Source organism: Dothidotthia symphoricarpi (assembly GCF_010015815.1).
Source record: "Dothidotthia symphoricarpi CBS 119687 unplaced genomic scaffold P153scaffold_10, whole genome shotgun sequence".
Taxonomy (NCBI): Eukaryota; Fungi; Ascomycota; class Dothideomycetes; order Pleosporales; family Dothidotthiaceae; genus Dothidotthia; species Dothidotthia symphoricarpi.
The window spans coordinates 1,207,220-1,234,502 of record NW_022985017.1 but is presented as its reverse complement, the minus strand read 5'-3'; the positions used below and the strand labels follow the sequence as shown (position 1 = coordinate 1,234,502).

General features: G+C 40.2%; 5 protein-coding genes across 5 annotated transcripts; 3 read left to right on the top strand and 2 right to left on the bottom strand.

The window, feature by feature from the left end:
• The first annotated feature begins 13,170 nt into the window (after positions 1-13,170).
• On the top strand, positions 13,171-14,569 carry P153DRAFT_316834 (uncharacterized protein). The gene is made up of 4 exons (XM_033665004.1): positions 13,171-13,523; positions 13,590-13,797; positions 13,851-14,038; positions 14,098-14,569. Exons 1-4 carry the CDS (start codon positions 13,326-13,328, stop codon positions 14,113-14,115), a joined length of 612 nt encoding a protein of 203 aa, XP_033524044.1. The 5' UTR covers positions 13,171-13,325; the 3' UTR covers positions 14,116-14,569.
• Positions 14,570-16,859: 2,290 nt separating this feature from the next.
• On the bottom strand, positions 16,860-19,784 carry P153DRAFT_423179 (uncharacterized protein; the record flags this gene model as incomplete). Its single annotated transcript, XM_033672409.1, has 3 exons — positions 19,361-19,784; positions 17,263-19,309; positions 16,860-17,039 (listed from the first exon to the last, which is right to left on the bottom strand). Exons 1-3 carry the CDS (start codon positions 19,534-19,536, stop codon positions 16,860-16,862), a joined length of 2,403 nt encoding a protein of 800 aa, XP_033524043.1. The 5' UTR covers positions 19,537-19,784.
• On the top strand, positions 19,696-20,398 carry P153DRAFT_23472 (uncharacterized protein). The gene has a single exon (XM_033662693.1). The coding sequence runs from the start codon at positions 19,856-19,858 to the stop codon at positions 20,264-20,266; it is 411 nt and encodes a 136-aa protein (XP_033524042.1). The 5' UTR covers positions 19,696-19,855; the 3' UTR covers positions 20,267-20,398.
• Positions 20,399-21,886: 1,488 nt separating this feature from the next.
• P153DRAFT_291570 (sulfate permease) lies at positions 21,887-24,007 on the top strand (the record flags this gene model as incomplete). Its single annotated transcript, XM_033663778.1, has 3 exons — positions 21,887-22,220; positions 22,277-22,485; positions 22,541-24,007. 3 exons carry the CDS (start codon positions 21,887-21,889, stop codon positions 24,005-24,007), a joined length of 2,010 nt encoding a protein of 669 aa, XP_033524041.1.
• A 1,935-nt stretch (positions 24,008-25,942) lies between these two features.
• Positions 25,943-27,039, bottom strand: P153DRAFT_316824 (uncharacterized protein; the record flags this gene model as incomplete). Its single annotated transcript, XM_033665003.1, has 4 exons — positions 26,867-27,039; positions 26,697-26,816; positions 26,310-26,645; positions 25,943-26,263 (listed from the first exon to the last, which is right to left on the bottom strand). Coding segments are annotated over exons 1-4 (924 nt in total), but the record flags the coding sequence as incomplete, so codon positions are not given.
• Between the last annotated feature and the right edge of the window lie 244 nt (positions 27,040-27,283).

Here is a 27,283-nt window from a genome sequence, read left to right as displayed (position 1 = left end):
ATAGTAGTATACTACTTAGTAAAGAATATAGTAGCTAAGGTAAACTATACTATATATAATAAGAAGCTATTAGCTGTTATAAAGTATATTAATTAATAAAGTACTAAACTCTAGTAAGTCCTAAAGTTTACTATTATTATAGATTATAAGAACCTAAAGTATTTCTATACTATAAGGCTACTATCTAAGAGGTATATACGTTAGTTAAATATACTTAGCTAATTTAATTTAACCTTTATATACTACCTAGAGAAGGTTAATAGAAGAGCTAATATACTCTTCTAAAAAGAAGAAGATCTACTAATAAGCTAAAATAATAAGTATATAAAGATAAGAGAATTCTAGCTTTTATAGCTATACGTAAGAAGCTAACCCTAACTTAAAGAAGAGGAAGAGGTAGGTATTTTATTCTACTACTAAATATAAAGTCTATAGCCTTAGAAACCTAATAACGTACCTCTAGTAAATAATAACCCTCTACTAGAACCTAATAGTATACTTATAAGAATTACTACTAACTCTACTCTAGCCTATAATAGCTTAGAAGAGCTTAAGAGAATATAGAAAGTTATAGCTAAAAATAACCTAATATATAAAAGAGTAAAGAAGGCTATAGAAATAGGTTAAAAAAGGTTTCCTCTAGACCTAAACTTAAAAGTCTTATTAGTAAAGTATACTATTAATAAAAGAGAGTTTCTATACTACTAAAGGCAAAAATAAGTACTAGATTTTAAAGAACTATATACTAAAATTATCTTAGAAACCTATAAATCTCTAGCTGTAGGCTATCTAGGCTGTAAAAATACCTATATAATCCTAGCTTATAACTACTTCTTCTTAGGAATATTATCTATAATAAGGTAATTTATCTAAAACTATAACATATATAAAAGAACTAAGCCTTAGAGAGAACTAAAAAGAAGACTACTAAGACTACTCTCTCTTCTAAATAGAGTATAAAAGGAAATCTTAATAGACTTTATTATTAATTTACCTATAAGTAATAGGTACTAGTACTTTATAGTAGTTATAGATAAGTTAAGTAAAGATATAATACTTATTCTATTAAAAAACCTAAATACCTAAATAGTAATAAAAGCTTTTATAGAAAGAGTTATAGCCTACTATTAGCTTCTAGACGCTATTATATCTAACTATAGTAGCTAGTTTATTAAAGATTTTTAGAGAACTCTTTATAGAAAATTAGGTATTACCTATTAAGTATCTACTAGCTACTATTTAAAAACTAATAGCGCTACTAAAAGAATAAACAGTACTATAGAATTCTACTTATAGGCCTACGTTAATTAGAAATAAGATAACTAGGTGCTAATATATTCTACTACTTAAATTGCTATTAAAGAAAGGAACGCAGTATCTACTAGTATTAGCCTATTCTTTCTATAATACAGATATAATATAGATATAGTATAGAAAGACGTAAAATAGGTAATCTAGTAATAATATTAGAGGCTTAATAATCTAAAGAAGTTAGCTAGAGTACTTACTATAAAATTTATAGAAATACTAGATTATATATAAGTAAAAATAGCAGAAGCTTAATAACTTTAAGAAATCTAGGCTAACTACTATTAATAAGAAGTACTATAACTATAAAAGGAGGACTAAGTATAGCTATAGTATAGTAAATACTTCTCTAATAGTAGGCTAAGTAAGAAACTAAACTAAAAAAATATAAAATTCTAGGTAGAAAAAGTAATCTCCTTTTATACTATAAGATTAAATACTTTCTCTAGTATCTACCTAGTATTTTATATAGATAGGCTACAGCTATACTCTAGAAACCCCCTAGTAAAATAAGATACTAATAATTACTAACCTAAGAGTATATTAGAAAATATTAATAAAGAACTAGAAAACTACTAGAAAATTAAGGAAATTATAGGTAAAAGATAGAAACGCTATAGTAGGAGATATAAAAAATAATACCTAGTTAAGTAAAAGAATTACGCTATAACTTTATAGAAACTTATAGAAAACCTTAAAGAAGCTAAAGTACTAGATAGCTAGTTAGCCTTTTTAGAAGATAAATAAAATAAAATAAGTAAACTACTAGAAAAGTTTTATAAGAGTTTTTCTAATAAACTATAATAATACTAGAGGCCTTAGTAATAGTAGAGAGTAGTAGAGGAGGTAGTAATTTTAGTAATAGTGCTACTAGAAACTATAGGTAGTACACTAATAAGTACTCTTACTAAGGCTAAGAATATAGGTAGCTAAGAAAAAACAAAAAGATATAGAGGTTATAAGAAAACAGGATTAATAAGAATAAAATTAACTACCTATATACAGCAGAGAAAAGAAAGAAATAGTAAGGAGCTAACTAGCCTAAAGCTAGTAAATATCTAGAAGTATCTATCTTATAAATACTAAAGAACCTAGAAAAATACTAGTAGGAACTATTCCTAATTAGTATTTATAGCCTAGAAACTATTCTCCTAGTTATTAATATACCTATTAGGCTTACTATTACTAGTAGCTTTAAGTTCTAGAGAAATAGTATACTTAGAAATAATAGGAACTAAACTCTTTTATCTAGACCTAAAAAGATACTTAGAAGAGCTAATAGTAGAGGCCTAAAGGCTACTACTAAAAGAACTAAAGGCTAGGATACTAATACTACAGCTATAGGGTAGTAGAAGATTAAACTTAGTAGGTAAATAGCTTAGCTCCTAAAATTTAATAACCTTCTTAAGGGCCTAAGTAATAGAGTAGGTCTAATTATTAATAGTAAAAGCCTAGAAAACCCCTAGATTAGCTAGGAAAATAGGTATAAAATAAGGTTTTAAATACTAAAAAGAAGACTTACTAAGTCTATAAGGCCTTAGTTCTACTTCTAAATACTAGTGTATATTAAGCCTAACTTATTAGTAATCTTATAAAGTAAACTTTTAGTAACTAAGTTAGAAGTATAATTATTCTAGTACTTTTTCTAGCTAGAAGTAAGCTCTTAAGCCTTATTCTAGGCCTCTTTTAGATCCTAAATAAAGTCCTTATTAATATCCTTAAGTAACTTAGAGAACTATAAGTCTGTTTTAATAAGTAGTAAAAGCTTATAAATATAAATAATAGTAGGCTTAAGTTTATTAGAGATCTATAGAAATATTAGCTGTAAATAAAAGAAGAAAGTAATTCTAGTAGACTTATAGTATAATAAGTAGAATTTACCTTAGTAGAGTAGTAATAGTAAGTAGCTCTACTCTTATTAAACTTATAAATTTTACTCTAGGTAGCTAGATATATTATATAGTTAATATAGTAAAAAGGGTTAAGCTTACTAATAAAGAGAATATTAACTATAGAAGTAAAGTAGTTAGTAGGCTATAAAGTAGGTATCTATTTAGATAATATTAGAAAATAGGTAAGAAAATAGGTAAAACTTAGATAGAAAACTTACACTAGGTTTCTTACTAAATAAGTTAGATATAGATATAAAAGTAGTAGTAGAAAGCTTAGCCTTAGCTTTAGTAAAATTAGCCTTCTAAGTATCTATCTTAGCCTTCTTTCTCTTACACTAGGTAGGCGTAAGAGTAGTAGAGGTAAACTACTTACTACTAAAAACAGCACTAGCGTAAGTATTAACTATATTAATAAAGAAGAGTAAGAGAGGTAAGAGCATATATAAGTTAAAGCTAAAAATACGCGTATAGATATAGGTAGAGGCGTTAGTAATAGGTTAATACATTATATTATAGTAGGGTTAAAATATAAGAATTTTTTACTAGAGAGAGGCTTATATAATAGGCTAGGCCTAGTAGAACCTTAGTAAGTAAAGCCTTAGAGCTTAGCAGGCCTAACTACTAATACCTATACTACTGCCTATACTTTAGAAACTCTTGGTACGCTACTAGAAGGACTATAAGTAGAGAAAAACCAGTACTATAGATCCTTAGCAAATTTATCTAATTTATACTAGTAACTACCCTTAGGGTTAGCCCCTTATAACTAATACTTAAGTAGTTCTAAATAAACTATAACTTCTAAAGAATAAACTAGGTTACTAAAGCTTTAGAGTATAAACTAGGTTATTAAAGCTTTAGAATATAACTAAGTTATTAAAGCTACCTTCTCTTTCTATCTCTACTATATAAGACTTAACTAATATAAAGTAAGTAGTACCTATATACTTAGTATAACTCTAGAGTATACTAGATATTAAAGCCTAGAGATACCTAGTTAATATCTAGAATATACTAGGTACTAAAGCCCTAGGGATACCTAGTAAACCTCTAGAGTATACTAAGTATTAAAGCCTAGAGCTACCTAGTTAAATATTAAAGTTAACTATTTAAATTATCTTCTATAAGCTTACTAGATATCTAATATACTACTAATATAGTTTAACTCTGTCCTCTATTATAGCTAAGTAGTCTAATAAGCTTTATATTAATTTACTTTAAACTATTTTATACTTTAGTATAATTATAGTCTTATACTAGCAGTCTCTCTTTTTATATAGTAGTTAGCTATGTTAACTCTAGCTAAAGATATATCTGTATAGAAGTAAGTTACTCTTTAGTATTTAATTATAAAGAGGTTAAGGTTACCTAGTAGTATAGCGCCTATAATAGATACTTATACTAAGAACTTTTTATACCTTTATAGTTATAGCCCTATACTAGATCTTTTTTATACCTATATTACTTAAGCTCTAGCTTATCTAGTACTTATACTAGATATAATAGCTTTATTAGTAACCTTATAAGCTACTTACTTTAGTAGGTAGTAATACTTATAACCTAGTAGTATACTTAAGTTAAATATATTACTTAAACTATACTCTATATACTATATAGTAGAAGTATAATAAGGTCTTAAGTTAAAACCTACTTAATATTTTAGAAACTATAATAATTATTACTAATTATATAGCTAGTAAGGTACTAAGGTATATATTTCTTAAGCTAATACTATTATATATAATCTTTATTAGTAGAGTTTAGGCCTTTATTAATAAGAGTACTTAATAATAGAGGTTTTATTTATTAGATATCTAGGTAAGAACTTTATTATTACTTACTATATATTAGTGCTACTTAACAGTTTATTTAATTAGAGGGCTTACTAATTAATATAACCTTAGTAGTATAGTATAGTAGGTATATTATTAGACTTAACCTTTAGTTCTTTTCTTATAAGAAGCCTACTTATAGGTAGAGTATACTATAGCGTACTTATATTTCTTAATAGTTATATTTTTTAAAGATAGGTTTCTAGATATATCTACTTTACTATATATACTATAGTATATATAAATATAAAGTAGTATATTATTAGTTAATAGATTTAATAAAGCTAGGCTAGTATACCTATTATAGTACCTATATATATATCTATAAGGTTTTAGAGTCTTTTTATAAAGATCTTATAATCTAGAATACTATATTATAACTACTTTTAGTATAATTATTAGTTATTAGTAATAGAGTAGGTAATATTAGGGCCTTACTTTTATAAGGGTATAATATAGTAGTTTAAGCTTATTTAAGGAAAAAGAACTTAATAAGGTAACTTATTATACTTATTTATTAGTTTTATATAGTTTTATATTTTAGATTACTAATAATATAGAATCTCTTTAGGTATCTTTATTTAGTAAGATAGATTACCTAATATCTTAAAAGGTATATAGAAAACTTTAGTAGCCTATATATTAGCTTAATAGAGAGTATATTAGGCGTTTAAAATAGTTAGTTCTAGAGGTAGTTAGCCTTTAGGCTAGTATACTTTTAAAAATAGTTAGTTCTAGAGGTAGTTAGCCTTTAGGCTAGTATACTATAATTTTATTTTAATTACTAGGGTTTACTTTCTTAAAGATAGCTTCCTTTACGTAAAACTTAAGTATAGGCTCTAAGTATACTTACTTAGGAATTATAAAGCCTATATATATAATATAAGAAAGAACTAGACTACTACTACCTATTAGGAGTAAAGTTTTATATCTAACTACTAAAGTCTATTATACTAAAAGAGAAAGGTAATACTACCTTAATAATAAAGACTTTCTATATAATACTCTACGCTTATAGTAAGATTAATCTTTAAAGTACTAAGTTTACTTAGTTTAGAATTTAATAATAATTATAGTCTATTCTATTAGCTATTAAGATTTATTAATAGCCTTAGAAGTAGAGTCTATTAAACCTATTACTTTATAGGCAGTAAATTAAGGAACTCTTTTATAGTTATAGCTATAGAACGCCTATAGTGTTAGAGAGTATATATATTATAAAGCTTCTTATAATAGAGAAGGTTATATAGTAATTCTAGTATTTTATACTACTTTATAGGTGCTTTAGAGACGTAATAGGTACGTTTTTTAGGTATAATTAGTAGTGTATAAAGTAAAATAGGTAATCTTAAGAGCAAGTTTAGAGATATATTAGATAATCTATAAAGATATATTTAGGTATATTACTAATACGTTATAATATACCTAGAAGGCTTAACTAATAGGGGTATATTTAGGAGTATAGTAAGTATATTAAGTAAGTAAAGAGTATTAGTAGAAGCGTAGTAAATATTATAAGTAAGGTAAATTAACTTAGTATTATATACCTATACTACTAGGCTTAGGTTATATTTTTTAAGTTTATAAAAGTAATATAGTATATATAGTTATAAGCTAGCTATATTAAGTAAAGATTATAACTATTTTATTTTATATAGGCCTTACTTTTTAAGCTGTAGTATTATAAAATATACTTATAATAAAGTGCTAAATGCGTATAGGTATATAAAATAACTTAATAATAGTAGTTATTCTTATACTAATATTATACTAGAATATATAAAAGTACTTACTTATAAGATACTAAAATATAACTTTAAACTTATATAAAAACTAGAACTAATTTCTAAAATAATAAATAATATACTTATTTATAAATACTAGTACTATATATACTATATATATTACTATACCCTTCTTTTAGTATTATTAGCTAGATACTACCTAACTCTAAGTTTAACTTATTAGATACTAAGTATTTACTCTACGTGTTATTAAACTATAGTAATCTCTATTATAGGCTCCTCTTAAGGCGTTAAATACTAGATTAAAAGGCTAAAATTTAAGCTACTATATATTTATTTTTACTAGAAGTAGCCTCTAGCTCTACTCTCTTATATTTAACTTTAGACTATAGGTAGTTAATTTTCTTCTTAGTAGCCTTTATAAAAGTAAATAGTTAATCTTTATTATTAGAAGATAAATCTTTATCTATAGTATAGATATATAGAGTGTTACTATTCTAAAAGCTAAGCTAATTTAAATTAAAACTTAAAAAAAAGTAGATAGGTTTATATACTTACTATAATTAGCTAATTAGTAGAATAGATAAGCTTACTATAAAAGTATTAAATAAGTTCTATAAAATTATACTACTAATATATATAGAATATATTTATAGTTTATAGAAGTCTTAACTACTTTAAAAGGTTAAAAATACTAGTACTCTTACTTTATATTACCTAAATATAGATAGTAGTAGAGCCTAGTATAGAGAATAATAAAACGCGTTAACTATATAATAACTAGGTATAGTTACTAGATGCTAGTAAATATTACTTTAAGAAATAATAAGAATAATAATAAGAGTACTTCTACTAAGATAATTATACTATAGACTAGTAATATTATAAGAGAGTAGTAAGAATAAGAGTAGCAAATAAGATTTAACTATAGGTAGAATACTACTTTAAGGTATAACTAAATAAAAATAAACTAGATTATAAGGTATTAAAGGGCATTTATATACTAGGCCTATATAGTAATAGTTAACCTTTTATTAAATAAGAAGAAGATAATATTAACTCTATAAATCTACTACTAGGTTATTTTATATAATTATACTAATTAGAAGTAGGTATAATATCTAGCTTCTATACTTATCTAATACTAACGCAATTATATATAATAATATATAAGAAGTAGAATTAAGGAGATTTAGAGGCTTATAGTAATATAGACGTATAGAGTTTCTTATATACTTAGACTAGATTAAGAGCCTTTATATTAAAAAGCTTTAAGTATTTATAACTTAAGTATCTATATTATTATTATAACGTTCTTGCCTAGCTTAATATCTAAATACTATAATAATAGTAGAATATTTTAATAAAGAGTATAATTAATTTAAAACTATAAATTTTAGACTTTTACTAGACAAAATTATACTTCTAATATATAGTAAGAAATATAGGTAATATATAATCTTAGAACTATATAGGAAGTATACTTAACCTAAATTAAGTAACTTTAAACTTCTAGTAGCTTATATTACTATATATATAGAACTTCTTATTTTAGAGTATAACTATCTTAAATTTATTATAGCTTAAGAAAAGAAGAATTAGAAGTAGTAGGTTTATTTAGTATATAACTTATAATAGTATATAGAGAATACTTATAAGTTTAATAACCTTATAGTAGAGTAGTTTATAATAATATAAAATACTATATTATAGTACTAGCTATTTATGTCTAAGTATTTTAATAGTAGGTAGCTAATTAAATAGGTATTATAAATAATATAAATAAACTATAAGAAAGCTGCTACTTAAGTAGAAAGAAGTAGGTTTACTAGGACCTATATAAGATTTATTATACTAATATAGAAGACTAGTAGAAGAGAAAGAAGACTAAATTATATATAAGTTACCTAACCTATATAAAAAAGTCCTAGGTCCTCTAATTAATTATTAACTAAGGGCGTCTAGGGCTAGTAAATTATTATATTATATTAGTCTATATAAGAAGTTACTCTATATTTAATATTTTACTAAAGTTTATTAGGGGAGGTATAAAGAATATATTAAGGTAGAGATATAAGATAGAATAGCTATAGTTAAAGAGTAAAGTAACTTACTAAACTTAAGTTAACTAATAGTACTACTTATATATAAGTAAACTAAGAAAGTATACTTTCTAATATTAAGCTCTGCTTCTAGATATATAGGGCTATTTTTAACTTCTCTAGTATATAAGAATAAGCCTAAAGCTAAACTTTATAATAGGTTTAAGAACTTAGTACTTCTATACAGTATAACCTTATACTCTAATAAAGGTATATATTCTAGTAGTTATAGCTTATATAATTTAAATAGGTAGCTAATATAGAAATACCTATCCTAATTAAAAAAGTAATAGTTAAATACTATTACTAGTTATCTTCTAGTAGAGTAGAGGATTTCTTATAGAACTACTATATCTACTACTTAGTTTAGCGTAGATAAGCTAAATAATATTAAATCTTTACTTATATACCTTTCTAGTATAAAATTATAAGAGTTATAAGATTATTAATATTTAGCCTAAAATAGCTAGCTTAGCAGAGATACTAGATTACTATAGGTACTTAAAGATAACTGCCCTATAAATAAAGTAGATACCTAACTAGGTTCTTAACTACTATATAGAGTACCTAACTACGTATTAGTAAATGCTAGTAAGTATATTAGTAATATATATAAAGCTTAGTAGATTTCTAATATAAGAGATATCTTTTTATAAGATATATAGCTAAAGGTTAGAACTTTATAAAATATATTAGTATTAGAGATATTTTACTCTTTAGTAATAGATTTTCTAATAACTACGTAATATATAGTAATTTTAGGGAAATTTAAATTATTAGTTTAGAAAAGGCAATTATAACTAAATATAAAGTTATAATAGACCTTATATAATATATATAATATATATAGCTAGGCTAATAGTTAGTTTAATATATGTAAAGACTTTAGTAGTAATAATATAAAAGAGATCTCTAAGCTATCTAATATTAGATCTAGTAGTAGGAAATATATAATATTATTAAAAGCTATATTATCTTAAAATAATTACCTTATACCTACTAACCTAGGTAATATAAGAAAGAATACTATAGGTAATAAGAATAACTAAGATAATAGTAATATATTTAAGACTAGTATAGATAATTTAGATATATATAATAAATAAACTAGGTCTTTATAGGCTTAATATAGTATCTTAGAGAATAGAGCTTTAGCTTAATAGCTAATAGATAAGATATATATCTAAGATTTTCTCTATATTTACTTAGAGTATACGTAGGTAACTAGTTAATATTATTATAAATCTTCTAGTTTAGCTAAAGGCTCTTTTAATTAAGTACTTTAACTTAAAGTATAGAAAAGTACTTTAAAGGACTTTATTAATTACTTCTATACTAGTATATAGATTTCCTTATATAGGTAAAGGCTTATTTAATTAAGAATCTTAATAAAAAGTATAGAAAAGTACTTTAGAGATTCTTACCTATTACTTTAGTAGTAACTATACTAGTAGTCTAGTTTAATATTATAAAAGACTATATACTTTAGGCTATTAAAAAGGCTAGCTTTAACTTATTAGAATTTCCTTAACTTAAGGATATTATTATTATAATAGAACTAGAGTTTACTATATTATATACTTTAAGACCTTACGTAGTATAGTATAAGATACCTAATTTATAATTAATAATAGATTTATTATTTATAATATAAGTAGTAGAATAGTAGATTTTATTTTATATAAAGTTATAGAACTTTAGCCTACTATTATTAAGGAGGCTATAGTAGAAAGTAGTAATAAGTATAGTAGTAGTTTTATTAATTGCATATTTTTTATAGCTACTAGAATATTAGCTAGGTACTATAGACTTTATAAGATTTACTAGTATATATACTAAAGATATTCTTTATATATTACTATTTAAGAAAGTAGCTAAAATACTATAGAACTTTACTTTAAAGGTTAAGAGTAGCTTCTTAAGAAAAGGTATACTATATAGCCTTATATAATACTATATATAAATCTATACTATACTTAGTAGAATATAGTACTAGCTCTATAACTATAGCTACTATAGTAGTAATTATAGTAACTATTATAGGTAAACTAAGTAGTATAGACTTAATAGTTTTAGGTTATTAGAGTAATAAGCTAGTAACTATAGTAGTAGGTATATATATAGCTGTAAGTATAAGTAGTACTACTACTACGTCTACTATAGCTATAGTAATAGCCTTAAGCCTAGTATACTTATCTATATTTATACTAATATAATATAGTACTAGTAGCTAATATATATTAATACTACTTAGAACTAAGATATTATAAATATATTTAATTACTTAAGATAATATACTTTACTTATATAGAGTATTATCTATAAAGTTCTATAATAAAGGAGCCTATAATAGTAATAAGTTAAGTAGTATAGATATTTAATTTTTTACTATATACTTTTCTATTAATAGTAAGTAATCTATATTATTTATAATAGGGCTGTAGGTATAATTATTTCTATTTAGATCTAGTATCTTTTAAGTAGTTTAACTACTTTATAGCTTACTTTCTTCTAAACTTTTTATTAAGCTTAAACTTAGTAACTAGTATTATAAAGTTAATATAGCAGTCTACTAGATACTTTATATAAAATAATTATATATAACTATACTAACTTTTACTATAGTTAGTATATAGAGTCTCTACCTCTTCTAAGAATTATATAGAATATTACTATTATTAGTACTTAGTATTTAGGATTATAGTATAAGGCTAATAAAGTAGATCTTATTTAATATAAAGTATTAATTATTAAATTATCTTTAGGCGTATTATTTACTATTATAAACTTCTAGGTATCTATAAATAGTTAAGTTTATTAGTATTTCTTATATTAAAGTAAAAGCTATAATAATAGGTATAACTTATATAATAGCTTAAGTAAATACTACTTACTAACTACTATTATATAAGGTTTTTCTTCTTATAACCTTAATAAATACTATTTAAATAGGTAGGTTTAAGTAGCTAATATCTTTAGAATTATAGGTATTTTTACTATAACTAAATATTACTATAGCTTAGCTTATATATATATAACCTTACTCTTATATACCTTTACCTACTTTAACTTATCTATACTTATTTATTAACTTTAACCTTTTAATCTCTTTAACTTAGAAATAGCTATTCTTAATTATATTCTTTATTATCTATAGTCTTTATATTCTATCTAAATAGTAATTAATTAGTTACTACCTACTTTTATACCTATACTAGTCTTAATTACCTCTCTACTTATAGTAATAAGTATAAAGACCTCTACTACTACCTCTTATATAATAGTATCTACTATATATCTTACCTACCTTACTTTATAAGCTAACCTTAATCTAACCTTCTACTTTTAGTATTAATAATACTAATTATAGTTTATAAGATAACTATATTAATAGCTACTAATAAGTTCCTTCTAACTATATATTTATATATAATAATAATAGAGTAGGTTTTTTTATAGCTCTAAATAAAGTAAGCTTAGATATAGTTATATTACTAATACCTAGTACTTTTAGAACTATAGCCTACTTCTAATAATAACTTTAGGCTATTCTAGTTAAGACTTACTTCTTTCTATTTAATATATGCTATTATAATATCTTTACTTTAGGTATTTTATATAGTTTAAATAGTATTCTAGCTATAAATAATTAATATTATATTATTATAAATTTTTAGACTAGTACTAAGTATAGCTATATAGTCTTTATAATATTTCTTTTATATTATACTAGTATAGTAGGTTACTTAAGTAATAATACTACTACTTAGTACTTACTTAACTATAGTAAAAACTTAATTATTATACTCTTTACTACTAAGTATAACTCTAATAGTATTATTTTCTAGCCTAGTATATTTAGGTTAAGTAAAGGCTTTTTTATTATTAACTAGCATAAAGTTATATTTTAAGCTACCTATAAATAGTTTACTTATAGTAATATAGCTTTAATATAGTATTTAATCTATTAGGTACTATACTAAAATATATAATTTAGTTAAGGCTTAGAAGAAGGAGGTAATAATTATATAATAATTATAAATAAAAGTCTATTTTTACTTATTCTACTCTTTTTCTCTTATAAAGATTTCTTATATAGTAGTAATTTAAAAGTAATAAAGTATATAAATCTTTTAATATTAGTATAAATTACCTAAAATATTAGGTAAATTTAGCTAGATATAGTGTAAAAGTATAAATTTACCCTTATACGCAGTGTAATTTTACCTAACCTAGTGTATTTTACACTGACGCGGTACCTTAGTGAAGGTTGTCAAAAGACGCGTCGTTTGGACTGAGACGAGACGATGTCGCGAGACAGTCGCAGCCCGATGTTCACCCGAGGCCCTTGCATGCGGGCAACAGCTGGCATCTCCGTGAATCGTACTTGGCTACCCAGAAACCCACCTTCAACCACACCAGAGTAGTGCCGCGACGATCGCAAACATGTTGTTCCCCTCTCTCGGTCTCTTTGCTGCGGCCAGCAGTTTGCTGTCATTGGCAACGGCGCACAACATCCAGTTGAAGGCGCACCAGCGCGAATGCTTCCACGAGTCCCTCCACAAGGACGACAAGATGACCGTCACCTTCCAGGTTGGCGACCGAGAGTTTGGCAGCAGTGGAAATCTGGAGATTGACTTTTGGGTACGTCAAATTTACTCAAAGCCGGGTGAAACATACGAGCGTAACGACCACTGACTGCATGCGCAGGTCGAATCTCCTTCCCACAGCTACCAAGTTCACGAGCGCGGCGTTTCCTCCGGCGACCACTCCTTCACGGCTATGCAAGACGGAAAATTCACGTACTGCTTCAACAACGAACATTGGGGTTCCAACACAAAGGAGGTTTCTTTCAACGTGCACGGCGTTGTCTACGTTCCGGAATCAGAAGCGCCACAAGATCCTTTGGAGAAGGAGGGTATGTGGACACGTGTACTCGGTGGAGGGGGACGCATGCTGACACTCTTGTAGTCCGCCAGATGGCAGAACTTGTTGCACAGGTCAAGGACGAGCAGAGCTACATCGTTGTCCGCGAACGAACACACAGGAACACAGCTGAGAGCACCAATGCGCGCATAAAGTGGTGGAGCATCTTCCAGCTCATTGTTCTCGCTTCTCAGGGTGTATTCCAAGTTTGGTGGTTGAAGAGGTTCTTCGAGGTGAGTTTTGCACATTATGGAAGACCAAAACGACCCCAAATACTGATACATACATGCAGGTCAAGCGTGTTGTGTAAAAGCTCTTGTCTCTGGTTTTGTTGGTTACGTTTGGCGGTCTTGCGTTGTAGTCCGCATCATCGTAGTAAGGTTTATTATGCATCCTTTCATCCTTGCTTGCATGTCGGGCGTCTGAGCGTTGACTGGAGAAGGCAAGTATGGTAGTAGGTGGAGTTTGGACAGCACTATAGGCGAAAAATTCTACTTCAGACTGCTCCGGGAGCCTCACAATGTTAGGTTTTGTATAGTCTATGCATGTCTGCTTGGCTTGGAGCCTATCCAAGCGCTTTTGATCGGTCACATGCCAGGGACAACCTGATAGCTCGATACAAAAGCGGGAGTTATCATAGGGCGCAGGATACAGAGATGACCTGGCATGTGTTTCTTTGTTCTATCCATGTCGAAGGAATTGAAAAGATATTTCATCGCGCAATCTCTACGTCTCATACTTCCTACACGTCTGCAGAACAACCATAGTCCAGCTCTCGCTGCGTCACTCTCACTCTCACTACTACGTGCAGCTCGATTTTCCTCTATTGGCCAAACAAACACTGGGTGCTAACATGACAATCAGTGAAGGCGAAAGCTAGGTTGTAACTCCACAGGCAGCACCTTCTCTCACCTCTTCACCGCGACTTCCCCGAAGTCATCTCAGCAACGACCCCTCACGAGGCCTTCCTCTACTTAAACAACCCAACTCGCCTACCTCATTGACGACGACCATGCGAGCCGATTCACCGATAGTTGCACGGACTGAACCAATCGCATCTATCTCTCATGGATTCTCCACCAGAAGTCTACCTCGCGCCTGCCGGGCCCCGAGGACGTATTCCGATTACGGATGACCACCCCTCTCTTGCAAACGCAGCCACGGACCACTTCACAGCTCACACCCCACGCGACCAATCTAACCTGAGCAGTCACCTCACGGCTGGCCGATCTCACATAATCAGTCCACCCCAAGACCATATCCATCGTGGCGACAACAAACCGACCCTTCCTGCGCCCTGGACCACTTTCCATCCGCCAAACGGACAGATCTCTCCGTATGGACAGTTGGATCATCAGTATCCTATCCACCATCGGCCCCCTACTCTTCCTCAGGATGAGTACAGCCCCTTGCGACAATGGTACGCCCAAGAGCACCATGAGTATGTTCAGCAAATTATTTTATCACATATACAGTCACTAACACAACTGAACCACAGACCGAAAGAACAGCGAGGTCGTTCAGAAACGTCGCGTACAGTCCTGCCTCTATCCAACTTTGCAGTCTCACAGCCTTCAGATTATAGTCATTATCAAGCGCCTCCAATTGCATCTGCCTCCAACTCTTTTCAGAACAAACGATCATTCCCTTCCGCAGCCCCTGCCTTCGAGCAACACACTTCGAACAGTTCAGAGAATCATCCACGACTGCCATCGGTGAGAAGTCTCTTACACCCTGGTCTTGCCCCGTCTTCTTACGTACCGGTCCTCAAGCCCTTGAAAACGAACACACCAACCCTCAGTTCTACCCACCTAACCAATCAACCTGCTCCAATGCCAGCCATCCAACAATGGCCGACGAACAATCTGCCGAACACAAGAAACGCACATAGCTTCGTTGGGCATGATCCAGTTGTTCCGCTCGTGACTGAGACACAGACGTACGATGTTTCTCCAGGCCAGTTAGACAAGCGAGTTCCCGACAAAAAGACACTTCGAAAGCAAGAGAGATTTCGCCAGAAGGGCGAAGAACGAAGACGTTCAAAAACTGAGCGCTCGACACACGCACCACAGCCCACGCCTTGTAGGAAACCTCGAACTCGAAATCAAATTCCTCCTACCACAGCTATACGAGCCGAGGGTGAGGGTAGGAAACGCAAGAACGTGTCTCTGATGGATGTGGCAGGACCTACAACACCTCCAAACCTTCGGCACTCGTTCATACCATACCATCCATTAATCGAACCTCGTTACGCCGACTATGGTTGGACAGCTGCCGTGCCGTCTACTGTTCATCAGACGTATCCGCACAGTGCACCGCAAGTTTCAGTTCCAGCCACATCAGAGTACTCAGCACATGCAATACCTGTAGCACGAACCGACTGGGACACTCTCCCCCAAGCAATTGCGACCAAATACGAAGACTACAAATGGTCCATCAAGCTCTTTGAACTGCAAGAGCAAAGCGGCTACGACTTCGCCCAATCCTACATCGACGACCTGATCACAGCCAACCTCGGTTCTAACCTGCAGTACAAGTGGCAATCGCACACGACAAGAGGCTTCATCAGAGACGGCGGACGCATGTCTTTCATCGTCCTCCACAACGCCGTCAACCCCTTCACTAGGGGCCTACCACCTGATGCTACGACCACAATCGGCGTGTACGGCTATTTCTGGCACAAGCACAACGAAATCCACTGGATGACGGTCACGCCCAACATACGCGGGATCTTGCAGTTCCTCGAGGCCAACGGGGCTATTCAGGTGAAGCGGAAATGGGACGTGGATATGGAGAGGGCAGCGGATAGAAGGTTCCACCGCGCGTACTGGCTTGCTGCTAATGCGCTTGATCTGCGCAACTTGCTCAATCACTCTGAGCCGGATGGAGTGCCGCATGATGCTGTTGAGGAGGACGAAGACGACGGGTTTGAGCTGTCCGAGGCTGATTTGAGTAACGAGTGGGATGTATCGTGGGAGGAGTCGCGGCAGGCTTGGGAGGAGGTGTTGAGGGTGGTGGCAGGCGTGGGTGGGGATGAGATGCCGGAGCATGTGGTTACTGGATGTTCGGAGTGGGAGTGAGTGGGGGTTTTGGCGTGGGGCGGGATCTACTGGGGTTCTTTTTGCCATCTTTCAACTTTTGGACACTGGTATGGGTGTGGATTTGATGGTCGACTAACGTGGAGTCATTGATATCTTCACCAGCGTAGACCAAAACAAGAAGACTCTTCCACGACTGCAGATGACAAACGGTATATATATGCAAGAACAAAACGATTGCTCAATTGCAGTTCAAGTTCAAGTCGAGGCCGAAGCCAAGACCAACTACCCACTCACTCCTTCTTATTCATAATCTATTCCACCTCCTCCCCCAGTCCCTGCCCACCCAACGCCTCCACACTCCCCACCAGCTCCCCCTCGTCAACCCCCCGACCAAGCGCCTCAACCTTCCCCTTCACCTTCCCCTTCGCCTTAGCACGCCTCTTCCTACCCCCGGACCCCTCAGCAATAGGCGGCGCATCCCTAACCCATCGCGTAATCGCCTCCGCCCGCTCCGTCGAGATAGGGTACTCGCGACCATCGTCCTGCGCCCATCGCTTCGGCACAGAGGCGCCTGGGGATTTGGGTTCGCCTGCACTTCCATTCATCGGCGGGGTGGCAGCTTTCTCCGCCTCGTCGTCCTCGCGGTTGCGGCGCTCGCGGGCGCGAACCGCGCGCTGGAACGAGTCTTCATCTACGACGCGTTCGTCGGCCAGGGCTTCGAGGATGGCCTCGTGTTTCTGGCGTTCGCGTTTCTGTGCGGGGGATTCCTTGGGGGTAGCAGCAGCAGCAGTGGGGGACGAGTTTTTGGAAGTGGGGAGGGGCGCGGGGCGACACAGCGTCTCCCACGAGGCGGGCAGACCGATCCAGTTCCCCGCGCGACGCAGGACTTCGATCCAGTCAGCGCGGGCCGGGGAGCGTGCGGCGAGGAAGATGGGGTAGCCGTCGCAGACGCGGGCACAGCGCGCGGCGTTGTGGGCGTGGCGGGCGTGTTCCTTGGCGGGGGTCTGGAGGAGGGCGTGGCAGAGGAGGAGGGAGTGGAGGGCGTCGGTGAGGAGGGGGTGGTAGGTGATGCTTTCGTGCGAGTCGGCGAAGGCGGTGGCGGCGGCCGAGGCGGCGGTTTCGGCGGGCGGGGCGGGGTAGGGCGGGAGTGAGGAGGGGGGCACGGCGTCGAAGAGCTGCGAGACTTTGAAGATTTCTGGCGGGGGGAGCTTGGGCCACGAGGCGCGGTCTGGGTTGGTGGGGCGGCGGTGCGGGACGAGGGCTTCGGATGTGGGGGGCGCCGCGGGGGTCGGGGCGTCGAGCAGGCGGCTGGTCGTGGCTGTGGATGTAGATGTGGTTGTGGATGTGGCTGCGGGGGTGCCCAGGCGGCGCAGGAACTCCTCAGCGAGCGAGGGGGAGATGCCCGGCGTGTAGTCGAAGTGGGCGAGGAAGGCAATGTAGTCGCGGAGGGCGCGCTTGGCGTTCTGGCGCACCTGCTTGCGGGCTTCGGCGCGGCGGCGGTTGCCCTCTGTCTCGTCGGGCGTCTCTGGCGTGGGGACTGCTCCGTCGGCGACCTGGGCGTCTCGCCTCGCCTTGGCCTCCTCTGCGTGCCTCAGGCCGTCGAGGGCGGCGTGCACGTGTGCGCAGGCGATGGTGAAGTAGACACCCGCGCGGTGGAACAGCAGCTGCGTCTCGAGCGAGCTGGGTTGGTCGTCGTCGGGGATGCGCACCTCGTGGCGCCAGTCGCGGCCGTACTGCTCCTGGTACGTCTTGGCGAGGACGAGCTGGTCGCTGGCGGCGCGGTGCTGCTGCATCAGGTAGCGCGCCGTCGAGAGGGCGTCGGACAGGTCCCGGGCGGCGTTGAGGTAGTCGTCCTTGAAGATGCGCGTCAGGGCGCGGGTGCGCAGCGGGCTGGCGTCGTGGGGCCGGTCGGCGACGATGGCGTCGAGCGTGTGCAGCGGGGTGCACTGGGCCATCATGCGGCTGGGGATCTTCTCGTGGAAGAAGTGCACGTAGCGGGCGTCGACGTCGGCCGGGTTGCGCTGCAGCACCAGCTGGGCCACGTCCTCGAGGGTGCTCGCGCTCTGCATGGTCGCGACGCTGGCCGCGATCTCGTCGAGGTGGTAGGCCTGGCTCAGCTTGGCCGTCGCCAGCTCGCGCATGCGGTGCTTGCGCTCGCGGCTCAGCTTGCCGCCGCCGCCGCCGCCGCCGTAGCCCATGCCCAGCGCGGCGGCGGTGCCCAGCACGTTGTTGCCCGCGTGCAGCGAGTTGCTCAGCGCCTGGCTCGTCAGCCCGCTCGTGGCGCGCACGGCCAGCGTCGTGGCCTCGTCGACGGCCTTGCGGATCTTGACCAGGTCGTAGAAGACGGCCGGGTCGATGGGGTGCGGGCGCGGCGACAGGTAGTTGCTGTGGGCGAGCGACTCGAGCACCTCGGGCGGCAGCTGCAGCCACGGCCCGTGGAACGACGAGATGTAGCGCCAGTGCCTTCAGTCACGCGGGTTAGACTCGGTGTGTCTGCAGGCCAGCCCGACCTACTTGTTGCGACAGATGATGAGCGCCGACGTCGACGGCTCCGTCTTCTTGCTGCTGCTGCCCTTGCTCTTGCTCTTGGCCGGGCTGCCGTTCACTGCTGCTGTCGCTGCACATGGCGGCGGCGGGGGGCTCGACGTCGGGGCCTCCTCCGTCTGCGCGCTCTTCTTCTTGCGCGTCATGCTGCGAGATGGCTGGCGGTGGCCGCGTCCCCGTCGTCGAGTCGCGCCGCCATGTCAAAAAATGTCCACGCCGCGCTAGACGGAGCTTTGCAGCATTCACCCCGACCCTGCATCGCCTGCCCGCCCTGTACCACCGCACCGCACCCGTCTGTCTTGTCACTCTCATCGTCACTCTCCTCGCCGTGTTGACCCATTGCTCACCTCTCACCACCGTCTGCCAGCCACGCCTCCCCCCAAGCACGCGGGGTGGTCTCGCACAAGCTCAGGTGGGGCGCATGCTAGGGCTGAGACTGAGGCTGAGACTGGGCAATACGGCGACATGGGAATTCATCGTATCCATTGGAGAGCTCAACTAGTCCACCTTGACGCAACCATTCGCAGTGCATTCGTCGCTCTCCTCACGCTGACAGTCGCATGCAGACCGCGTCCGTCAATATCCGCCTCATTGGTCCTTCCTATTCCGTATTCTCTGACCACAGCAGCCGACTCAATTCGAAACTTTCGTCAGCACTCGTCACTCGCACGTGCCCAACAGCGTGCACTCGACTTTCACTCTGCTATCTGTCCCATCATTACCAAGCATAGTGTTGCTCCGTCACCTCACTGTCTTTCATTCACAAACACTGCATATATCCACCAATTTACCACTTGTTTTTCCATCCTATTTTCCCTCTCAACCCTCTACTTCCACACTCATGCCGTCATCGCTACATCTCACGGTAGCGGTTAAGGCGGCAGGGGGTTGTTCCATCCATCTTTCTAGGCTGCATGCATTCTTATTTCCGATCTGTTCAAACTAACCTACCAGGAATAGATCCGGATACCACGGGCACCATCATCATCCGGCTAAACTGAATCATCTAGATTTCTACCGCAAGCTTTCAACCTGGCCGATCACCGTGCTTGCCTTCCACATCGAGCCATCTCGGGCAACACAACGACATCTGAACAAGCCTTTTCGTATTAATGCCCGTTGATAAGAGTACTTGGGTCAACTACTTTCCAATGCTTGCCTCAAAGCTTATTCGGGCATGGTGGGTGCGAGGGTTGGCACACGGCAGGCCTTCGTCGTGCGTCGTGGAACCAAGAGGGGGAGGCGTCGTCAGCTTACCCAGCAGTCGAAGCCCCCCTCTCTGCATCTGGCTTCCCACCAAATCAAGCTGAGATAATGCACTCGCTCGAAGACTAACTAAGAAAGCTACCCACCTTCCGCACCAGACGTTTCGACAAGGATACAAGGATTCTTGACCAACCGCTAACCGAAGCTTACCCCAAAGCTTATTCCTACCAACTAGCGTCCGGTTTCTACTGACCGGGTGGCTGACGGAAACTAGCAGTGTCATGGAAATTTGCGGGGTACCATGCAAATCCACCCCTCTAAAGACTTCATGATCAGGTTCTCGACTCATTGAGGCTTTATGAAGGCTTGGGCCACGTCTCGGCACCCACCAGCAGAACAATGACTTCCCAACTACGACATCAAGAAGGACTTCAAAGCCGGCCGTCAGACACGCAATCAAAAAGCAATTTCCTCGAACAGGCCATGCTCCACAGGTCCCACATTCAACCCGACCCAGCAAGCAACATGTTCGACTAAGCAACTGTCACATACACGTGCAGCTGCACCTTGCTAGGTGTTTGAAGGCCGGGCGTCTGCTAAGCATCTTGTCACAATCTTGGCCTGCGCATTCGTATCACGAGAACATACACCCCCTCACTGGCTTGCGTCCCCATCTGCCGTTCCGGCAGATAGAACACAAATACCTTAGTATCGAATGTACTTCACTTCCTCATCCGACTTGGTGTTTCCGCACGTTTCAAATGACTGACATTGCTGTAACGTCGTTATCGATCTACATGCTCTACGCACGTTTCTCTGGACCGTCAGTGGGTGGATAGCAGAGCAGACATCGCAGCGGATCTCTCGGAAGGGAAGGTCAACCTTGAAGTACTATGCACGCAGCGTAGTTCGTTTGCTTATCGGATGCGGTGCTTCCGCACGCAGAGCTAATGTCAACTTGATTGGCAGTACCTTGACACCACTACCCCATTACCTGTTCTGGGCTCGTTTCTTATGCGCTTCTGCAACCAAGAGGGTGTGGTTTCCTGCAATTCGGTAGGTGCAAAATCCCGCATCCCCTGCTCAACCCCTCCAGGGTTGTTATCACGCTTCTTTCTCAGCTCAAACGCCACTCCCTGCCTTGGTGGCTGTCGAGCATATAATCCCAGCGTTCGTTGCTCCAAAGAGAAATTGAAATCGTTGCAGAGACCGTTCAAGCTTGAAAGTACACCCTGGAGGTCTACGAGATAGCAAATTTATCTTCTTTTTGTTTTCTTGCCTTCTCTCATCATGGATTACTTCAAGTCCGCTTCCAAACGCACCCGGCATGCCCTAAGCACTGACACCACTCTCAATCGCACAGCACGTTATAGCCGTACTGCTGTTCGTGCATTCCCCTCTGCTGCCGGCCAATACCTAGTTGAGAGAGTACCCGTCGTGCACTGGCTTCCAAAATACAACCCGCGATGGCTGCTTAACGACGTGCTCGCCGGTGTCACCGTCGGCGTGCTACTCATTCCTCAGTCGTTGGCATATGCAAAGATTGCAACCATTCCCGGCGAGTATGGACTCATGTCCAGTTGGCTTCCCAATTTCCTCGTTTTCATGATGGGGACGTCCAAAGGTATGTCAATTGGGTGCATTGAGTTTATAAGGAGACTATACTCATCACGGTGACAGATCTTTCCACTGGGCCTACATCGCTCATGGGTCTCCTGACGGCTGAGATCATTCGCGATATCTCCTCTGAAGGGTACTCGCCACAAGTCATCGCATCTGCTGTTGCCATGTCTGTCGGAATATACGCTTTGACTATTGGCATGCTCAAGCTCGGCTTCTTGTTGGAGTTCATCTCTATCCCTGTCTTGAATGGCTTCATTTCCGCCGCCGTGAGTTACAATCACTGATACACACATACAAGTTTGTAGACTAATCCCGTGATAGGGTATTGTCATTATGCTTGGACAAATCCCTTCGCTATTCGGCATAACTGTCAGAACAGGTACAGCGAACATCATCCACGATATCTTCGCTATGATCCCACAATACGACGGGCCAACCGTTGGTATCGGGCTAGGTGGTCTCGTGCTTCTCGTCGCAATGCAAAAAATGGGTCAACGATGGGGCAAGACGAACAAAGCCATCTGGCTCCTTGCCTTGGGTCGAAGCGCTTTAGTCCTGATCCTCTTCACAGGCATCTCCTACGGCGTGAACAAGGACAGAGCCTCAGACCCCGTCTGGGCACTTAGCAAAGTGAAGTCCAACGGCATCAACGCACCCCGCATGCCGTCAGGAACCCTCATCCAAAAGGTCTTTGCCCGCTCGGTCGCGCCCTTCATCGCTGCTGCCATCGAGCACCTTGCCATTGCCAAAGCCTTTGGTCGCAAGAACGACTACATCGTCGATCCCGCGCAGGAACTCGTCTACCTCGGCTTCACAAACTTCTTCAACTCCTTCTTCTCTTCCATGCCTGTCGGCGGCGCCATGTCCCGCACAGCTGTCAACTCCGACTCAGGCGTCAAGTCTCCCGCATACGGTCTGATCGCCGGCGGTGTCGTCATCCTATCCATCTTCAAGCTTAGCCCAGCACTGTACTGGATCCCCAAGGCCACACTCGCAGCCATCATCGTCACAGCCGTGTGGCACGTCGTCGTGCCCCCCAAGGTCTTCTACGGCTACTGGAAGACATCCCTCGTCGACTTCATCACCGCCATGCTCGCCTTCTGGCTCACCCTCTTCGTCAGCAGCGAAGTCGGCATCGGCGCCGCCGTCGGCTTCAACATCGTCTACCACCTCCTCTTCATGGCCTTCCACCGCGTCCACCGCATCACCCGCCTACCCCCCACCTCAAACCCCCACTCCGAACCCCTCCACATCCCCATCGACACACAAGTCTTCGCCATCAACCAACCCATCCTCTTCTTCAACGCCTTCCACATCAAAAACCAATGCCTCGACGCTGTCCAAACTTACAACTCCGGCACCCCCGTCACCACCGCCCAGCTCAACGACCGCACATGGAGCGTCGCCGGCGCACGTCGCGCTATCCGCCTCCGCAGGAAAGCTGACATCGAACACGAACCCGTACAGATCCGCACCGTCGTCCTCGACCTCAGCAAAGTCTACAACGTCGACGCCACGGGCTTGACGGCGCTGCAGGACTTTGTCGTCGACGTGCAGCGCTTCGCGGGTAAGGGCGCCGAGGTGCGGTTCGTCGGGCTGAATCCCCGGGTTAGGGACAGGTTTGCGCGCTTTGGGTGGAGTGTTGTCGACTTTGGGTATGAGGTGGAGGAGAAGGGGAGTGTGGTTTATGCGAGTGTGGAGGATGCGGTTGTGACGAGGAGGCGCGCGGGGTCGGATTCCGAGGAGGAGGTTTCGGAGGTGTTGGTTGTGGATAACGAGAAGGTTTAGTTGCGATACACTCTGTTTGCTGTTATGAATGTGGATGCGGATGCGGATATACCATGGACATCGTTTGTTTGTTTGTCCCTTCTTGTTGGTGTGGGTGTGTGTATATATACTGAAGATGACGATTACGACTGCGGTTGTTCGCGCTGCAATGGATTCTTAGCTGTTCATCCACGTCCACATTCACATTCACATTGACTTGACTGTGCATTGATCGTGGAACGACTTCAAAAGGCTCACTTCACGACAATCAGACACCGAGTTCGTTGTGCAGAATATTTCATATCCACATAGAAGCGCTTTGCTGCTCGGGTCCTTCAAATCATCCTACCCTATCCTACGCACCCAATACTTTTCTCTGCACAACCATTCACTCCTCCTCCTTCTCTCCATGCACTCGCCAACTCATGCCAACCACACAACCCCACATACCAACGTTGGGGAAGACAAAAAGACCACCCAAGACACACAAAAACAAGAAAGAAAAAGAGGGGTATCTCGCGTATAAAACCGCGCCAACGCCTTCAGCCAACGCTCGAAAAAACGAAAACGCCATCTCAGTACCTCAGCTCGCGCCTCTGGTACCGGGCGTGTTCTTCTTGGACACGGGGGCGCGACCGCTCCTCTCTCATGGGAAAATAGCCATGAGCTGATGATGATGATGCAGGCACGAGTCTCTCGACTGGAGGCCTGTCATGTTCATACACGTACGCACGAGGCGCTTCCCTAGCCGTCGCGTCGTAGTACGTACCCCTCGCGTCGCGCGGGGGCGAGTGGCGTGAGGGGATCGTGACGTACGAGGGACGGCTAGGACCAGCGGCTTGGTAGTTACGGGCAGGAGGAGGAGGGGGAGGAGGAGGAGCATGATGATGGCCTCTGTTGGGATTTATGACAGGACGCTGCGGACTAGAAGTTAGGTCAACAATATCGTGTAGAATTGGGCCCCTTGGTCTGCTGCTGCTGCTTCTGCTGCTGTGTACATCCATGGGCTGATACATGAGCATGTGAGGCGGAGGGCCGGCATGTGGATATTCATGATGACGTGGCGCCTCGTTCTCGTGATTACCCGGCTTTGAGCGCTTAGCGCTTTGCTCAGTGTACTCTGCCCGGCTATGCGGGTGGCCACCAGAGGGGAATGACTTCCGCTTGGCGGGCTGCAACTCCATTTTTCCACTGGCATGGGGACTAGAAACAGGAAACGTATGTTGGTGGCCATTTGCAATGCGCCGAGGGGACGTCAGGTCGACTGTCTCACGCTCAACAGAGGGAAGGACAAGGTCTTGTTCAGACGTGCGCCTAGATATGGGTGCTGGTGGTACGCTGCGAAGGTTGTGGTCAAGCTGGTCGTTTCGAGATGGGGGTGGTGCATATCCTCCCTGCACAGAACCGTGAGGTGCAATGTGAATTGGATGATCATACCGTATTTTCGGAGAGCCACGAGGTTCCTCAACCCGTTGGAGCTACACTAGTTAGCTCATGGTCACTAGCTGGAAAGGGAAACATTGATGTCCGGCTCTGAACGCGCAACGCCCGTACTCACTTGATAAATTCGCCCGTCAGAATCACGCATCAGGTTTGGCGTGTTTCTTGAGCTGGGCTGAGACATCATTGATCTCGTTCGTCTATACGTATGAGTGACAACCTGAACGTTACCTGATTTTGTGCAACTTACGGATCAATTGGTCTACTGTGAGCACTTTGAAATTGCTCAGCTCGAATAGGTATGCGAGCATCCTGAACAGGCTGAAGTGGTTGAGTACGTGCGTGAACAGGTCGCAAACCTGTGTCGCTGTAGAATGGTGCAGCACGAGCAGGAGAAGGAGGAGGAAGGAAAGGTTGTACTACAATAGTCCTTCGTGGTACTCGCCTCATGTCATGATGATGATCCATGCGAGGGTGGTTGTCGTATCGCTCTGGTTGGAGTTCGCGTGCAGTTGCTCGACTCGACACGATCTCCATGCTTGGTTCGCGTTCGTCAAACATTGCACTGTCATCATCACTAGACTCTTCATCGTCGTCGAGAACAATGACCTCGCGGAAAGTCTCCTCGAGCTCGTTACTGTGCTCGCCTGTCTCGTCTCGCCACTCCTTGATTTTTGCAAGCGAGTGACTCTCTACCTGTTGTCTGGCTTCCTTCCAGCCGTCGGTCTTGAGGATGTTGTCGTAGTTTGTGTACATGTGACGGATATGAGCAACAACAGCAAGCTGCACTCGACGAGCGAGCGGAAGCTCCTTTGCATTACCTACTCTGTCCGTTCCCTGACGCAGTAAGTATGGGGCTGGGCACATGGATATAGCAATCTACCTCTTTGAATGCGTGGTTGACAATGGCCGATAGATCTGCTTCAGGGATCTTGGGGAACAGTTCCCGTACAGCACCTTGTATGTGGTTCTTAGTCTCCGTCTCAGTCGTAGGACGTCCGTGAAGGGCCTGTCGCGACGAGTAGTTTTCAACATGTCGAGCAATCCAGCCCCCTCTGTCACTGGCCTTGTCCTTTCGAAGGCCGTGTACATCGTCGTAGGTGTAGCCGAACTTGGCGCAGGCCAGGTTTACTATCTCGAGTGGAAAATGGTGTCCGACTCGGTGGACGTGGTGTGCGAGCTTCTGGGGATCAGTGTGCATGTTGTTCCTTGGCTTTGCCTATTGACGGGTCAGTAGGGTTCATGGACAATCAAGCAGAGCATTGCTGACCGAGACAACATGGACGTCAAGGTTCCGTTGTCGACACTGCTCTTTGCACCATTCGGTAATTTCTGGGTGTCCAGCAGGAACAAATCCGAATCCGGAGGGAGCATTCGACGCGTATGAAATCTGTGTAGTTGTTAGAGGGCGTGCGATGGTTTGGCCAGGTGGCGACGGACGATCGAGTGCAGTTTCTTCTTTTCCTGCGTGACGGCTTCAAGCACAATCTTGTACGGCTTCTTCTTTCTCAGAGCTGCGCGCGGCTGCTCGAGCACCGCTTGGCGATGAGCCCCATGCTGGGGGTGTGTGTGGTGTACTCTGGTCATAATGTCTGTTGAACAGCGAATAGCATAGATCGCGTTTGACAATGGTATGACTGCAATACAGACGCTCAGGCTGTATGGAGTAGGGTTAGTACAGATGGCGTGTATCTACAAGTCGAGCACAACTGTCAGATGTGTCTAAATATGCCTACAGGCCCCGGTCCCTGAAGGAAAGCAGGAGGGGTGATCTGGGGAAGAGGAAGCGCCGGTGAAGTGAGCGAAGTGGTGGCGTCTGTGCCCGGCGCGGGATTTCGCCGATGCCCAATTGCAATC

Coding starts and splice junctions, on each gene's coding strand:
- P153DRAFT_316834 (XM_033665004.1), top strand. CDS start 13,326: ATGTTGTTCCCCTCTCTCGGTCTCTTTGCTGCGGCCAGCAGTTTGCTG. Junction 13,524..13,589: donor ATCTGGAGATTGACTTTTGG/GTACGTCAAATT, acceptor CTGCATGCGCAG/GTCGAATCTCCTTCCCACAG. Junction 13,798..13,850: donor AGATCCTTTGGAGAAGGAGG/GTATGTGGACAC, acceptor ACACTCTTGTAG/TCCGCCAGATGGCAGAACTT.
- P153DRAFT_23472 (XM_033662693.1), top strand. CDS start 19,856: ATGGGAATTCATCGTATCCATTGGAGAGCTCAACTAGTCCACCTTGAC.